General features: G+C 41.7%; 1 protein-coding gene across 3 annotated transcripts in view; it reads left to right on the top strand.

The window, feature by feature from the left end:
- hao2 (hydroxyacid oxidase 2 (long chain)) overlaps window positions 1–3,163 on the top strand; it is a 57,799-nt gene extending 54,636 nt beyond the window's left edge. For all 3 annotated transcript variants that reach the window (XM_052014186.1, XM_052014185.1, XM_052014183.1), the window contains exons 6-8: window positions 1,131–1,289; window positions 2,339–2,408; window positions 2,960–3,163. In XM_052014186.1, coding sequence (XP_051870146.1) covers window positions 1,131–1,289; window positions 2,339–2,408; window positions 2,960–3,015 — 285 coding nt within the window. In that variant the 3' untranslated portion in view covers window positions 3,016–3,163. The remainder of the gene's footprint in view (window positions 1–1,130; window positions 1,290–2,338; window positions 2,409–2,959) is intronic.
- Window positions 3,164–18,234: the final 15,071 nt, after the last annotated feature.

Genomic DNA, 18,234 nt, shown 5'->3' with positions numbered 1-18,234 from the left:
TTAGAACTGCACTTACTCAGCCAGTGTATTAAGTTCACAAATTGTGCCCTGTGGATAATGGAAAGGACCTAGGAAGTCAGGAGATGAGTCACTCATTGCAAACCACCCAATCTCTGACTTACAGTACTCTTGTGTCCACAGTATTTATAAGGCTGGTCCAGTGAAATTTCTGGTCAAAGGTAAATGTACATCTTGAATTTGATAGTGTGGGGGTGGGGGCGGGGGGGGGGGAATAGGTCGTTACACACTATCTTGTTGAAATTTGTGTGGCATGAAAATTATTTGCTGTTTATCTTCCCAAATGTAATTGTTGTCCAGTTCTTGCTGCACACGGGCATGGACTGCTTCATTTTCAAAGGAGTTGTGAATGAAACTCCAACCACCTGTCAATTTTCACTAAACAAGCTCACGCAGACAACAAACGAGATGATTTTGCTTTTGATGGTGTTGGATGGCGCAGAAGTTCTGTAGCTATGGCAGCTGGGGAATTCTCTCTTCTGTTACTCAAAATGTGACAGTTTATAGCCATTTTAGACATTGCCTGGAGTTTCTACATTTTATCCAGTTGTTACCTCATAAAGGCATGTCCAACACTGTCTCAGAACAACCCTGATAATATGCTAAAATCCTGCAGAGGGGTTTAACCCATAACCTTACCACGTCAGCGGGAATGGTACTAACTGAGCTAGGCACTGTTTAAGAAGAATTTAAACGTAATATCACATCAGCAATCTGCTTTACTGAAATATCTTTTAAAGTGTGAAGATAGCTTATATTGATTAATGCAGACTGATGTAGTGCTATTGTGGGTGAAGTGGTTTCAGCACTGTCAGCAATAGGGAACAACAGTTAATAGTGTTTCAGGAAAACCATCACAGTGATTTCACTGCAGGAAATTGCTTAAGGTAAAATTGACAGGTCAACGAGATTTGTTCCTCACTGCCCAAGAAAAGGAGATCTGTAATCCTTTTCTTTCTAGGAAGCCTAAGATGTTGTAACATTTAACTTTGATTAAAGTTTGTCACTTCTTAATTAATTATAAGCAAATCAAGAAATAATGCCATTACAATTAATGCGAAGCAGAAGATGGACTGAGAAACAGCAAGTAATGCTTGTTTGAATGTTTGCAGATAGATGCCCTATCAGAGATTGTGGAGACAGTACAAGGAAGAATTGAGGTTTATTTGGATGGAGGAATCCGTACAGGAAGTGATGTGCTCAAGGCTTTAGCTCTTGGTGCCAAGTGTGTTTTTATTGGTCGGCCTGTGGTTTGGGGCCTTGCCTTCAAGGTAATTAATTGATGCTTTATGTCCATTATTGCTGCCGACCTTCGACTTCTCCATGTTTCCGTTTCTCCCTGCTAGAGGAAAGTTTGGGCATCCTTAAATATCTGATGGAGGCCAAGCAGATTTGAGAACAGGTGAACAATTGTCCTTAATGGCAGGGAGGACTAAACTTCCCCCTGACCCCTTAAGTACTGTATCACACAAATACCCAATCAGGATAATGTAGCAAATTAAAGGATTTACAGTATAGAAATGTGAATTTCACACAGCATCTTTTTTTTAATCTATACTTCCATTCCTCTGTGTACCCAGTAATAGCTACTTTGTATAAGGCACTGCTGATTTAAAGAATATATGTCAAGAGTTTTTTACGGGGTAAGTACAGTTAACAGATACAAGTAAGGGGATGTAAGTCAAAATCCTCTTAGACTTTGTTTTACATTGCCAATCAATGACCTCCATCACTACCTCATTCTTCTACTTTCTTCAACTACTCCTCATCTCTCCTCCTCCTCCAATGCTCACGTTGCTATTCTTCACTCCCCATCCCTCTGCTCTTTACTCATTTGCCATGTCACAATTCCGACCAATCTCCCAAAATTTCTGACTACTCCCCATTCCCTTGCTCTCAAGTTCCGAGTTTCACTTTATTCACTTAACCGCTTCACTTCCTTTCAGTCTGTTACTGTTTAGATTGGTAGAATGAGACCAATGTGATTTATTGAAGCTATCTCAAGATATGCATCTAGATTACAATAGTCCACAAGCTCTGTGTTATTCTGCAATATAACTGTTGTGTGAATTCCTTCATTCCTACTAATTTTTTTTTAATTTGGGCAGTATTTAAGAATAAGGATTACATGACAAACTCTGTGGCATTGGCAGGTGAAATATCAACATTTCTTTATGTGACAAACCGAGACGAATAGTATAGCTTTTACCTACAAAACTGAGAAGTGCATGTTTATACACACGGCAGCTCTGAAATTACGAAATACAAAGGCTTTGCAGAAATGATTTTGAAATTATAAGTGCATTTGTTTTATCACTAGGGTGAAGAAGGCGTCAAAGATATTTTGCAGATATTGAATGATGAATTTCGTTTATCAATGGCTTTGTCTGGTAAGATCCTTCAAAAAGATTGTAGCCTTTACTGACTAAATACCAGAATGCATTAAAAGAAACCACAAAGGAGTCTGACTTGAAATGCAGCTTGGATGGGGCTTGTTTGTACATGCTGGATTCTCCTGCAACCAAGAGACAGGTGCTTTATTTTTCCCAAAATTAGTAAAATGAATGTCCTTGATAGCTCATTTTAGTAATTTTGGGAATATTAGCATACATTGTAATACATCTTGTGTAGAATGTTATGTGTGGTAAAAGGTTTTGCAAGATTACCACTGATATAAAAAATGATGTACAAAATTTGAAATGATTTGCAGAACAGCTGCAATGGGAGCAGACAACTGCTGTTTCCCAAGTGACAGCAGTTGTGAGCCTCGTGGTAAGCTTTTTGCTTTGGAGATCTCTGATCTCACTTCAGACAGAACCAGGTGATGGAGTGTGGCACATAAGAAATAAATATATTTCCCTCGAATTACAGGATCTTGGCTTGAGTATGAAACGCAGTTGGGTTTTGCCTCATATCTCCAATGTCCCGTTCTCCAACACAGGTTGCAGAAATATCTCCGAGATCAACAGGAACCTCATTCAGTTCTCCAAGCTCTAGAATGATTCCTGAAATGATATCAAATGGCACATCTGGATTGAGGCCACCACTACTGGAAGATTAATCTATCTAGAAGGAAAAGACCATTTTGGATAAATATGAAGCAAATTGGAAACACTGTAGCAAGGCAAATAAACAAATCAGAATATATTGATTAAGTTCATTTTGCAATGCAGTAACTGTTGAAGTATATCTCTGTGAGAAATAGTTCTCAATTTGTTCACATGTATAAATGTTCTTTATCTGGAACCTTAGAACTGCAGCCCACATTAATGTCCTTTCTCTCTGCAACCCCCTCTACCACCCTTTCTTCCTTTCAAGATGCTTCACAATATCCATCTTTTCACCAGCATTTTTCTGTACCTTCCATTCTTTCCTTCAACATCCATTTCTTCCCATGTCTCTGTTAAATTTTGGGAGGAGTTAAAGGTGCAATATAATTGTGATTTATTGTTTTTTCTGGTGCACTGCTGTGTGAAGCATAGGTACACAAACTAAATTCTGTTCAAAACCACAAATCATAGTGGTGGAACCAGGTAGTTTCTTTTGCAAGTGGGACTTGATTATGCTTACTTTTTCATTCTGTTGCCATGAGTTCGATTGCAGTAAAACCAGAGGAGCTGCATGGTTTCTTATGTAGTGAATTGAATGTCAATGTTCATAATTTCACCCCTGGAATCTAATTTGCAGCTTTCATGTCATTCTCTCATGTCAGGTAAACATTAAAGAAATATACTGGGGCACAATTCATGGCTGGCTGCCTGTGCTCACTGTTGCCTTCCAAAGTAAAACCTAATTTACCAGAGACAATCCCCCCACTTGTGGGGGAAGCCAGGTTGATCCTTCAAGGCAAGGCTCCATTTAGTAAAAGGACTTTCCACACTACGATGCGATCATGTGGGGGTGTGAGTGAATACGGACATTTCAGAGCCCTTGAATGTTTCAACATTCCAAAACTATTAAAATTATGCATTTTGCAGGGATATTATCAAGTGAAGAAATTGGATGTTCAGTTGCTTGAGAAAATATTAGGGCATATAATCAAAAACATAGTCAAAGAGGTAGATTCTAAGGAGTATCTTAGAGGAGAATAGAAAGAGAGATCCAGGGAGGGAATGCCAGAGTTAGGGCCCATGATATCTGAGAGCATAGTAGACAATGGGGAAGTGATTGAATCTGATGATCTCAAAAGGGCAGAACTTGGAGATAACACAGAAAAGTAGGGATTTGAAAACAAGGATGAGAATTTTAAAACTGTGGCGTTGAATAAATGGAAGTCAATGGTCATCAGCAAACACACAAGTGATCAGTGATTGTGACTGGGAAAAGTGTGATCATTTCACATGTTAAGATCGCTTTCACGAGAGAAACAAAGGACTGCAGATGCTGGAATAGCTAGATGAAAAACACGATGATACTGGAGGAACTCAGCAGGCCAGGCAGCATCTGTGGAGAAAAGCAGGCGGTCAAATGTTTTGGGTCAGGACCCTTCTTCAGGACTGAAGATAGGAAAGGGGGAAGCCCAATATATAGGAGGGAAAAGCAGAGCAGTGATAGGTGGACAAAAGAGGGGCGGGGTGGGCACAAGGTGATGATAGGCAGATGCAGGTAAGAGATAGTGATAGTGTAGGAGGTGGAGTTCAGGTGAGACAGAGATTCGCCTGCACTTCCCTTAATATCATCTACCGCATTCGGTGCTCTAAGTGTGGCCTCCTCTACACTGGTGAGACCAAACACAGGCTAGGTGACCATTTTGCAGAATACCTGAGCTCTGTCCGTAACCGTGATCTGCATCTTCCTGTTGCCAGTCACTTCAACTCCCCCTAACACACTTTCGCTGATATGTCAGTCCTCGGCCTCCTCCGATGCCAGGAGAATTCCAAGCGCAAACTGGAGGAACAGCACCTCATTTTCTGTCTTGCAGCCTAATGGCATGAATATAGGATTCTCCCACTTTAGGTAATCCCCACCCCACTTCCCCCACCCCCCCCCCCCATCCCCCCACCATGCTTCTTCTCTTCTTCCCTTTCCTAGCCTCTTTCTTTCTACTTTTTTTTCCTTTCTCTCCTCACCTTTGACCCATCCCCAGTGGATCTGCTCTTCCCTCCTCCCCACACCTGCCTATCACTATCTCTTACCTGCAGCTACCTATCACCACCTTGTGCCCACCCCTCCTCGCCTCTTTTGTCCACAGAAATAGCCTGGATGTTTATAGTATGAGATACCATTTCAACACCATTGATATTTATTAAAACAGGGTTCATTAGGATTTTTCTTTGAAATTAACACTCCTCGGACAACAATCCAGTCAAGTCATCGAGTTTATTGTCATCAGCACACAAGTACGGTGAGGTACAGGTACAAGGAAAAACTTGCTTGCAGCAGCATCACAGGCACGTAGATTCAGACAATACACAGAACATAAATTATACATAAATTATGCAAAGCAGTAAAGAAAAAAAGATTGCAAAACAATAATGCCAAAAAAAACACCATTTAGTACTTCCTCCATCTATTATATCCCAGCAGCAGTCAAGTAACAAAATGTGGAAACACATGGGCCCAATCAGAGTGTTTGAATAGTATTATTAATTGTAGTTTGGATTTAATATATTTGAGTATGTATGATTTCACTCTGCAATTTTAGTTCTGCTAGTTGTTTTAAGAGAAATTATACATCAGGTTTTGTTGAGAATTTAAGTTGCATTTATGCTGCACACTTTTGCACCTGTCAAGCTGTTGCATTCTAACTGGTGACTTCAAGTACAACTTGCATTTCATTTCAGAATTTGCATGTCAAGAACTTGCAAAATCACCGGTGTGCATTAAATTGGTGGAGGGGAGGAGGAGGGAGATCTGGAGGTAGTGGGAAATGGAGTCATGGTCACAAGTGAGTAACTTGAGAAGAGATTTGAAACCTGGGGAAAAGAGTCAAAGTGGGATTGTTTGGGGAAACAGTTCCAGACTAAAGGAATATTATAACTAAACCTGAAGTCCATGATGATAGTGAGTCTGAGGTATAAGGGAGGAAAGGTTAGTGGGTGGAGAGGACATATAATACAATGCAGGGCTCGAGGAGGTACATCAGTGAGAAGGGATGGATGGATTTGAAAGTAATCTCAGGGATTTTAAGGCTCATTGGTGTAGAGCAAATAGAGCTAGTGAAGTGAGGGCACAGATGATGATTGCAGGTTTTTGTGCAGTACAGCACTCTCAGCTCAGCTAAAGGGAAGAAACCCAATGTTAGCTACTGTCAACTACAAAATGATTTGTCATTTTAGGTATCAAATAAGCTGAAAAACATTATAATTTGTAGGTGCCAATTTCAAAACATTTTATATCAGATAAAGAATTACTCTGCTATTGAAATACGATTATCAGTAGGTTTATTTCAATCATTTCTACATACATCTGAAATTCACTTAGCGCGATCTCCAAATGACGATTACTACAACTGTGGATGCTGGTCAGCTGAAATGATGCATTTGGAATGAATCTTCCTTGCTGCTGGACTTTTTCTTTCACTTTGAAGCATCGTGTTGTTGCCCAAACATGAAAAGAAGCAGTTTAATGGTATTTTTGAGAGGAAGTCCTCTGTAGATCAAGTACTGTTTCAAAAGAGTATCAGTGCCACATGCTGGCCAAAATCATTACTGCATGGTCCAATGTGCAGACCAGTGCGGCTGTTCTACTGATTTTTTTTTGCTGTTTTGATAAGCAGACAACAGATTCATGAAATTTATAATCCGACATGAACAATAGCACATTAGGATACTCCACACTGGTGGGTTAAATGTTTACTTCATCATATATGGGGAAATGCAAATTTTTAAGGAAGCAGAGTAATGCTAATGTCAAAGATAGAGGGTCAACATTGGTGCGTTTTGTTTGTTTTGGATATTTTTAGGATTTATGACCTGGATTTTGTTGCCTGCAGTAAAAAATGCTTCACCATGCTGACAACTACCCCTTGACAATTTGTGATATTTTGTCAAAACAAACACTTTCTAAGAGATCTTTTCCTCCATGGTGTCCTGTATGGGATGTATGTTTGTGTGGCTCTTCACCAATTAGATTGAAGGATCCTCATTTATTTGTGCAGGGGGAGAAGTTGCTAGCAATGACTTCCCAAAACTGAATTATCCTTCAGTGGAACTGAATTTTTGCGGCCACTACAATATCAACCATTTAACACTGATTATTGGGATTAAATTCCAAGATAACAAAGTCTAAATGAAGAAGTACAAATTAAAATAGTTTATCCATTGTGAAATCACATACAGAAGGCAGATTAAACTCAGGAATCAAAGGCTATACTGAGAGCAGAAAACGTGAAAGAAATATTAGGATACAGTAAGTCTAGCTTTTTTAATCTCCAAGATTCTGTTCTGAAGTAATGAGACTCCACATGTGAAAAAATTACATTTAGGGCAAGAGATGTTATTTGGAGGCCATCATGATGTTAAGAGTTTATTTCCATCCAAATGCACTAACCTTAACTTTTACTGCTATAGTTATTAGGGATGTTGTGTTGTACCCTCATGGCCTCACATATACATCAACACCGAGTCTATCAGTGAGGTATTGGTCTGGTATGGCCAGTGGAGGCCAGATTTAGTTTAGTGAACAGGACACGTGCTGACCTGGGAAATTGCTGCTGAATGCAGTCCTGATGCAGAGTTTTGACCTGAAACATCAACAATTCCTTTCCTCCACAGATGCTGCTTGACCCGCTGAGTTCCTCCAGCAGATTGTTAGTTGCTGCTGAATCCTATGAGTCTCATCCTTATCAAGACATATCAAGGCCACTAAATTTAATGTTACCACTTGCCATACAACAATTATAAATCATAAATTTTGACTTGGCAGTTCAACATACCTACCAAGACAATGTTACACAGTGAGTTTTACACTTCTGCACTTCTCTCGGAAGCTGTGCACGTCACCTTCCCCATCCATGTCACTACCTCCTCACATCAAAACTTACTGAAAGTGTAAGATCTCAGTGGTACAGAATGTCCCCCAAATGGCGACACAAGGATTTGAAACAGTTCAACAAAATAACCTGTTCCTGATGCCTACTGATCCCCAATATTATGGAAAAGAGATTTCCTGGAATCATACAATAATACAGTATAGTCAAAGGCCACTAGTACGTGGATTTGATACTGACATTTCCAAAACGGAGGGGAGAGTTAAGATTGGATAAAGGTAGGAAATCTCTTCAGTCGGCAGTTTGTGAATCTTTGTGAATCAGCACGCTTCTCTGTGCTGGATTCTCAGTCATTGACTATGTTGAAGATTGGGAGATAGTTGCACCCTGAGAAAATCAAGTAACATAGGGGACAGGTGAGAAAGTGGGGTTGTGATTAAGGTTTTCCCACAATCTTGCTGAATGTGGAGCAGGATTATGGACCATTCCTCCTCCAATTTCTCATGTTTCCTTCTGGAGGCTTCTGTTGAATCTGTATCCACCACCCCATCAGTCAATGCATTCCAAATCCCAGCTGCTCATTATGGTAAAAAAGACACCACTGATTCTTTTGCTAATCATATTAGGTCTGTGTCCTCTGGTTAGTGACCCTCCATTTATAGTTCTCCTTGCCTACTCTACACCCATTAGCATACTTAAACACCAATATCAAATCCATTCTTGGCCTTCTTGGCTTGAGAGAGGACAACCACAGCTTCCCCAGTCTATCCTTCATTGAATCATTCTAATAAATCTCTTCTGCACCACCGCCAGAATCTTCATGAATTTCTGAAAGTATAGTGCCAATATTGATTGCAGTGCACCATATGGAGATGAGTCAGAGTTTAATAGAGGCTTAGAATAACCTCTGGCCTTCTGTAATCCAAAGGAGAGAAATTTGTCCCCTCTTGTAGGCATGAAATATGCAATGAAATAACATATATCTGTTAATCTCCTCCTCTAAAATTCAGACTGACTTATTTCAATGGAACAGAATTACAGCAACAGAGCTCAGTCATGTCTGATACTATATCACACTTTTAAAGACCAGGATCCGACAGACCTCATTAAATGCTTTACCAGCCCATCCTGCTACTCTCAGAGATTTGTGAACAAACACCCCAATGTCCCTCTATCCTTGAACCCCATGGAATAAAGAGGTAGAGGCAGCAGGAATGAAGGACAGGAAAAGAAAGTTAGATAAATAATTATTTTTCTGTTGAGCAGTTGATGGACAATAGTGTTCCTAGGGGGTCTGTGTTGGGACCATTGCTTTTTTGACATTGGGCATTGATGTGCAGGATAAAAATTCATAATCACCAGCAGAGCCTTCCTTCCCACCTCACCCTTGCCCCACGAACACCCAAGCTACTCCCTTCGATCTTCCCCAGGATTTGTTCTTGGCACATTCTCCCGCTACTACCTGGTGACACATCCAGAAACACAGCGTCAGTTTCCATTGATGTAATGGTGAGGTAGAGCTGATGGCATCAGTGGTAGGGAATTTATAATGAAGAATGTAATAACAGAACACCTTGAAAAGAATAGTAGGATTGAGCAAAGCCGACATGAAAGAAAAATCATGTTTGCCTAATGTGCTATCCTTTGAGGATGTATCTAATAAAACAGATATAAGACGGAGCCATGTAGATGTGTATTTGGATTTTTGGAAGGTGACAGGGATCTATAGAGGAAATTGGTGAATGAGGTTAGAGCATGTGGAATTGGGAGAAATATACCAATGTGGCTTGAGAATTGGTTATTGGATAGAAAGCAAAGTCTGGGAATAAATAAACTTCTCACATTGGAAGGCTGAGAGTGGTAAAGTACTACACAGATTAGTGCTTGGGCTCCAGCTATTCACAATCCACATCAACGATTAGGGCGAGGAGACCAAATGCCATATTTCCAAATTTGCTGATCATACTAAACTAGTTGACTCTGTGAGTACTGAAGAGGATGTAAAGAGGCTTCAAGGTTTATGGACAAATTGAGTGACTGGCTGAGAACATGGCAGGCGAATCAGAATCACTGACATATGTTGTGAAATGTGTTGTTTTGCAGCAGCAGTACAGTGCAAAAACATAAAATTACTATAAATTACAAAATAAATAAATAGTGCATAAAAAAGGAATAACAAGGTAGTGTTCATGGGTTCTTGGACCGTTCAGAAATCTGATGGCGGAGCGGAAAAAGCTGTTCTTAAATCATTGAGTGTGGAACTTCATGCTCCTGTACCTCCTCCCTGATGGTAGTAACGAGAAGAGGGCATGTCCTGGATGATGAGGGTCCTTAGTGATGGATGCCACCTTTTTGAGGCAACACCTCTTGAAGATGTCCTTGATGGTGGGGAGTGTTGCGCCCATGATGGAGCTGTTATATAATTTATATATAATAATATAAGATGATATAATAATATAAGATGACATATAATTTGGGAAAATGTGAAGTCATCTACTTTGATGCACATAACTGAAAAATAGAGGTTTTGTTAAATGGTTTTGTTGATGTTCAAGTGGACCGAGGTGTCCTTGAGGAGCGTGTAGAGCCCTGTAAAGATTTTGTACATTTCGATGAGATGAGATCGATGAAGGCCAACATTCAGGTGCAGTAAGAGATTATGAGGATATGTGAGCCTTTATTGTGAGAGAATTTGAACACAGGCACAGAAAATTTCATTGCAGTTGTACTGAGTCTGGTGAGACACTTGTGTACGATTTTGGGCTTCTTACCTAAGAAAGAGTGTACTTACTATAGAGGGAGTGCAGTAAAGGTTCATTGGACATTTCCAGGGATGGCAGGTTTGCCATATGAGGGGAAATTGAGCAGACTGTATTCTTCATTTAGAAGAATGACAGTAGATCTCATCGAAATATACAAAATTCTTACAGGGCTCTACAGGCTAGGAGCAGGGCACATTTCCAGAATAAGGAGAGACCATTTAGGACTGAGTTGAGGAGAAATTTCTTCACTCAGAGGGTGAGCTCTCTACCCCAGAGGCTGCAGAGACTCAGTCAATGTGTTCATATAAAATGCAGATCGATAGATTTCCAGACATTAAGGGAATCGAGGAATATGGGAAAGTGCTGGAAAATGGTGCTGAGGTAGAAGGCCAATCTAATTCGATCTTAATGGTGGGCCACTCCTGCTCCTGTTTCTTATGTTCCTCACCACCAGCACTATTGACCCCTTCACTATTTCTAAATTGTCTGACTAGTTGTCTGATATTTACTACTGGGTGAACAGCTTGTCCAAGTAAATATCCAGAAAACCAAAGCCTTGATCCTGGTCTATACCACAACCTCCTTCCCTTAGCACCAATGCTATCTCTCTCTCTCTCTGGCAACAGTCTGTAAATGAATCAGACTGTGCACAAACTTAGTGTTGTATTTGATCCCCGCAAGCACCCCAGACTCTACCTCATTTCATCTGCAGTTAAAACCCTCATCTATGCCCTTGTTCCCTCTGGGCTCGATTATTCCAACACAATTCCATCTGCTCCTCCCCCCCCCCCCCCCCCCCCCCATTCTACCCACTGAAAACTTGTGGTCGTACAAAACTTCATCTATTTCCCAACTCACACCAAAACCCATTCCCTCATCACCCCGAGTCTGCTGATCCATATTAGCTTCCAGCTAAGCAGAAGAACTCAAAAGATTGCAGATGCTGGAAATCTGAAACAAAAAAAATACTGGAAACAGAATCAGATTCAGATTTATTATCACTGACTTAAATGAGTGACATTTGTTGTTTCGTTGTAGCAGTACAGTGCAAGTACATCTGCACAGGTCAGGGAGCACCCGTGGTAAGAGAAGGGGCTTCATTCTGGAACATTAACTCTGTTTCTCTTTCCACAGCTGCTGCCTGGCATACATTTAAACCATTTTTGTTTTGTTTGTAATCACAGTTAAACAAAGCCTGCATTTTAAAATTCTCGCCCTTGTTATCAAATCGCTCGATAATCTCATCCATCCTTGTTTCCAATCGTCTCTGAATGTGATTGGCTCACACTGGCAGCCGTGCCTTCGACCGGCGCGGTCTGACCTCCGGAATTCCCTCCTAACCCTCCCAGCCTCACTTCTTTTAGAATGACCCCTGAAACCCATTTCTTTTGACCAAGCTTTTGGGTATCTGGCCTCATACCTCCTGATGTCACTTTGTCAAATTTACAATATAATTCCCGATAATCTGATCTCAGTGTCACTGAAGACCAAAAATACATAATGAAAACAAAAAAAAAACCAAGCTGCTAGGGGAACTCAGCGGGTCAGGCAGCATCTGTGAAGGCAAAGGGATAGTTGACGTTTTGGGTTGAGAGGCTTCATCGGGACTGAGAGTGTAGAGAGGAGGCAGCCAGAACAAAGAGGTGTGTTGGCTATCCCCTCTACATCTCGGTTCTGATACAGGGTCTTGAATATCTAATATTGAAACTTCGTGATTTACTGGCACACGAAATGAAAGATTTCTTGCTGAATTCTTCCTTAATCTGGTAAAAGAGACAATGCAGTAGTCATTCTGAAACTAGTTGCTCAGCAGCAGAAAATTGCATTAGCAGAGAGGCAGATGAACGGGTAAGTGGAGAGAAGGAGCCAGGGAGGCGGGGAAGCCTTGCATTCTGACTGCCTGTGATATCCCACATTTCGCAAGCTGTGAAATTCTGCTCTTGCACATTGCACGTTAATTACCGAGGCAGCGGCGCTATTGGCTGTGAGGAACGGAAATCTTAACAAGACAGCTGGAAGATTGGTCGAATTGGGATGGGAGGGGTAGTGGGAGTTTCAGCAGGATATAGTCGGGCTGCTTGCAGTCTCTGTCGTTCCTGGTTGTAATGGGGTTTGTGTCTGTCCACCTCTCGTGATTCTCTACCCACCGACCGTGAGTACCAGCTAGAGCCGTTCAGAATTAAAAGTCCGGATACTGGAGGCAGGGTCGGTCGGGGGGAGGGGTTGACTACGGCGGAAGGTGTTCGGAGAGGTAGCGGGAGGAAAGTTGTATGGATACAAGGAATAAAGGGGGCGGGGTGTAATACAGTGGGGAGGAGTGAGAAAGACTTGCCGGGGAAGAATATTACATGTCCTTAGTAGAAACTATTCTTTCAATTAGAGTACGAACTAGAGGGCTGGGGAGATTGGCTGAGGATTCCTCCCTTCACTGAAACTGAACAGGGAAAAAAGGGATAGATTCCCGGGAATGGGTCCAGAAATACAGTGAATTCTTTGAAAGCCGGGACGGAGGGCTCACCAAACCTGGATAGATTTTGAGGATGTGGATAGAGTATTTGGATTGGTAGAAGGTCTTTGATAAAGTGCCACAGAAGACACACAAGGTAAGAACATGTGGGTCTGAGGGTAGTATACTAGTGTGGATTATGGATTGGCTAACTGACAGAAAACAGAGGGAAAACTAAGGAGGTCGTTTTCCTGTTGAGAGGCTGACCGGTGGGACCCCAGCTAAGCAGTTTTACATTAATGACTTGGGTGAATAGACCAAGTGTAATGCAGCCAAAGCTGGATGAAAGTGTAGGTTGTGAGGAGGGTGCAGAGGGACATAGATGGAGCATTGTGGATGGAATATAATGTGGCAAAATCTTGGTAGAACAATATTAGAGATTGACAAGTTGTTTTGTTCAAAGCGACCTGGGTGTCCTTGTACAGAAATCACTGAAAGTTAACAGGCAGGTACAGCAAGCAGTTAGGAAGGCAAATAGCAGGTTGGCCTTTATTGCTAGGGGATTTCAATAAAGGCATTGTACTGGATGTGGTACTGTTGATGTTGTCCATATGAACTTTAGCAAGGCTTTTGTCAAGGTCCCACTTGGTAGTCTGGTCCCAAAGGTGAGATCACATGGGATTCAGGGTGAGCTAGCCAATTGGATACATAATTGTAAGGTGGTAGTGGAGGGCTGTTTTTTCACATTGGAGGCCTGTGACCAGCAGTGTGCCACAGGGATTGGTGCTGGGTCCACTGTTTGTCACGTATATTTTAATGATTTGGCTGAGAATATAGGTGACGTAATTAGTAGGCTTGCGGTTGATACTAAAATTAGTGGTGTGGTGTACGGTGAAGAAGATTGTCTAAGGTTGCAACAGGATCTAGACAACTGAGAAAATGTGCAAAGAAATGGCAGGTGGAATTTAGGCAAATGTAAAGTGATGCATTTTGAGAAGTTAAACCAGGGCAGGATATGCATAGTAAATGACAGGGTCCTGAGGAGTATCGTAGAACAGAAAGACCTAGGGGTGCAAGTACATGATTCCCTGAAAGTGATGATACAGGTAGACAAGGTGGTGACGAAGGCGCATTGAAATGGAGCATTGAGTACAAGAGTTGGGATGCCGTGTTACAGCTGTACAAGACGTTGGTGATGCCACACCTGGAATATTGTGTGCAGTTCTGGCCACCATTCAATAGGAAGGATGTGCTTAAGCTTGAGAGGGTGCAGAAAAGCTTCACAAGCATGTTGCCAGGACTGGAGGGCTTGATTTATAAGGAGAGACTTAATAGGCTGGGATTATTTTCCCTGGAGAGTAGGAAGCTGAGGGGTGACCTTGTAGAAGTTTGTAAAAATCATGAGGGCGTAGATAAGGTGGTTGGGTACTGTCCTTTTCCTAGGGTAGGGGAGTCTAAAACTAGAAGGTGCAGGTTTAAGATGAGAGGGGAAAGGTTTAAAGGGGACCTTAGGGGCAGGTGTTTTCCATACAGAGGGTGGTGGGTGTATGGGACAAGCTACCAGAAGAAGTGGTAGGGTACAATTATAATGTTTAAAAGACATTTGGGCAGGTTTGTAAATAGGGAATGTTAAGAGGGACATGGGCTAAATGGAGGCAAATGGGACTAGTTTAGGAAGGCACCTTGGTTAGCATGGATGAGTTGGGCCGATAGGGCTGGTGAAACCACATCTAGAATAATTAGTGCAGGTTTGCACTCCCTGCCTAACAAAGGTTGAAGGGGGTGCAACGTAAGTTCTCCAGAGTGATTCATAATGTGGTGAGTTGTGAGATGTAAAGAAAATTTAAGCAGGCTGAGCCCATGCTGTCCTGAGTTTAGAAGAATGAGAGGTGATCTCATTCTTGCATACAGAATTCTCGTGTTGCTTGACAAGGTTGTGATACTTTTTAATTACAGCCCAGGAGGCCATTCAGCTCACCAAATGCATGCCAGCTCCCCAATAGAACAACCCCATCAGCCCCATTCCCCTCTCTTTATTTCCCTGTAATCCTGCAACGTATTCACTCTTGCATGCCCTTCAACTTCCCTTTCGATGAGTACGTGGTGTTGCATTTTGCAAAGTCAAACCAAGGTATACTTATGCAGTGAATGGTAGTGCCCTGGGAGGGTTGCAGAACAGAGAGACCTAGGAGGACAGGTACATAGTTTGCTGAAAGTGGCGTCACAGGTAGACAGGGTGGTGAAAAAGGCATCTGGCATACTGGCCTTCATCAGTCAGGGCACTGAATATAAGAGTTGGGACACTATGTTGCCATTGTGCAAGATGTTGGTGTGGCTGCACCTGGAGTATTGTGTATGGTTTTGGTCATCCTGTTATAGGAAGGATTTCATTAAGCTAAAAAGAATGTAAAGAAGACTTATGAGAATGTTGTTATGACTCGGGGGCCTGAGTTATCGGGAGTGGTTGGACAGACTAGGACTTTATCCCTTGGAGTGTAGGAGACTGAGGGGTGACCTTATAGAGGTGTGTACAAACATGAGGGGTGTAGATAGGGTGAATGCACACAGTCGTTATCCCAGCAAAAGGAAGCATAAAATAGAGGGTATAGGCTTAAGGTGAGAGGGGAAAGAATTGAAAGGGACCTGAGGGGCAACTTCTTCACACACAGGGTGGTCTGTATATGGAATGAGCTGCCAGGGAAAGTAGTTGAGGCAGGTACAAAAACAACATTTAAGAGACATTTGGATAAGTATGTATAGGAAAGGTTTAGAGGGATATGGAAAAATGGGACTAGCTTAGGTGGGCACTTTAGTTAGCATAGACAAGTTGAGCTGAAGGGCCTGTTTCCCTGCTGTATTACTCTATGACTATGATTTTTCTTGCCTTTTGCCTACATTAAGGGTAATTTACAATAGCCATGTAACCTTCCAGCACATTGTTGAGATGTGGGAGGAAACTGGAGTACCTGATGGAAGCCCATACAATCCTAGCACCAAAATTGGTCAGGATTGAACCCACCTCCATGGGGCTGAGAGGCAGCAGCACTAACTGCAACACCATTGTGCTGTGCCTGAGGGATTTATGATGAAGGAAATGTTTCCTCCAAATGGGGTGTCCAGGAGTCACTGTCTCAAAATAAGGTATTGGCCATTTTGAACAGAAATAAAATATTTCTTTATCCAGAGAGTGTTAAATCTTTAGAATTTCCTGCCTAGGAGAAGGACAGAGATCGATAGATTTTTGAGTTTAAGTGCATCAAAGGAGAGTGTTGCTGAAGTAAAAGATCATATTCAATGGTGGGAGCAGGAAGAAGGGCTAAATGGCCCCCTAGTGCTTCTATCTCAAGTTATTTTGTTCATGCCTTTGTTAGAAATAAGATAGAAAATGCAGGCGATACTCAACAGCTAGGCCAATAGCTATGGGGGAGAAAACTGAACATGTCAGTGTCAGTCAGTGGGGAGAGGGGAGATGGAGGAGTCAATGGGAGGAGGGAGGGAAAGAGGCGTCGGTGTGCCATGCCACAGTCTTCGTTCACCTCCCATTGTAGGCTACAGTTCCAGACCAGTTAATTAATGTAACTAATGTGGGAAGAAGTCTCCCTGTTGCCTAACTGACAAGGCACAGCTTATCCTCAGCATCAAGAACTTAGTCATTGGAGAAGGTGGCATCAACCTTTTTTCCCCATGTAAGGCAAGTGAGCCTATGCAAGGTTCTAGGAATGCCCAGGAAACTTTAGATACAGTGATAGTTAGACAGAGCCTACCAGGCTACAATGGAAGTTCTACATATCTAGTCTACAGTACTTATTACAGTGTACAGTGACAAAGGTCATGGCTGTCATGTGACGGTGACAACACTGACCCCTCTGGTCGGATGACAGCATTGCTCATCAGGTTGGAAGTGACACCACTGTCAATCAAAGGTTTGGCTCCACCCCACCCATTAAGTGCACACCTAAGGATTGGCTTTTCTAACACACCTTTGTCCTTGACACCTAACAATTGGCTCATTTAAGCACTTTTGTCCTTGCTGGCACTGAGCCATTGGACACTTTGAATTATCTGGGCTGGACCACCTCCAGCACTATAAAAAGTGCTGCATGGTCCTGGCTCTCTTTCTCAACTGCCCTAGGTATCGTGGAACAACGCTGAGGAGACCATTGGCAAGAGTGTGCACTTCCACAAGGGTTAGGAGCATCCTAGTAGATTCCAGGGAGCATTAGAGCTGGTTCTCGCCCAGAATCAGGGGGTCAGACACCATATTGTTTATTCCTTGATCATTTGTAACCAGTTTGTTGTGTGTGTGCATCTCACCCCCCTTTGTGATTTTCCCTCATGTTTGTGATCTCCTGTGTGTGTGTGCGCGTGAGTGTGTATCCGTTACCATCCATTCTGTCCCCATGTTTGTCTTTGTAAATAAATTTTCCCTTTTTAAAATACAAAGGCTTGTGTCCGGAGCCCTCTGCCTTTAAGACCCAAAAGAACCTTTCCTCACAACATACAGTCAGATATGTGATAAAGTATAGAAAGAGTTAATGTATTAAATTTCTGTAATATCTTGTGACATAATCATTTTAGTGCTAGATGTATATTTGTAAAAGAAAATCTGCAGAGAAGTAGTGTTGAGATTTCCCAAATTCAAAGATTTCCTTTTATGATATCTTGAATCCTTGTATTGAAACGAGCAGAAATGCATTGTCCATCTTGTATAGAACTTGAATCACTGATTTCTACAACTTGTGTTGCCTGTGAACCTGTGTTCTATTTTGAAAAGCACACAAAGGCATGTCTTTTGGCAATGGCAAGTTGCCCTCAGAAACCTTGTGCAAATACAAAACCTTTTATTTTTTTCTGTCTTTTTCTCATACCGTATTAGATTTTCAGTTAACTTAATAAAGCTGTGTTGTTTACACATACTATATCCATAAGCCAAAGTTATCAATTATTACTCATTTGCAAATGCAATTAAATTTATAAAGCTCCTTAACATTTATTGCTGAAAATCGAGCACTGTCGTATTTATTGTTTCCTTGTCTGATGGGGTTTTTTCATCTTATTTCTTTTCCTTTGAGGTCAAT

This window comes from Pristis pectinata, chromosome 4, assembly GCF_009764475.1.
Source record: "Pristis pectinata isolate sPriPec2 chromosome 4, sPriPec2.1.pri, whole genome shotgun sequence".
Classification (NCBI taxonomy): Eukaryota; Metazoa; Chordata; class Chondrichthyes; order Rhinopristiformes; family Pristidae; genus Pristis; species Pristis pectinata.
The sequence above is the reverse complement of the archived record's forward strand: the minus strand, read 5'-3'. Positions and strand labels throughout refer to the sequence as shown.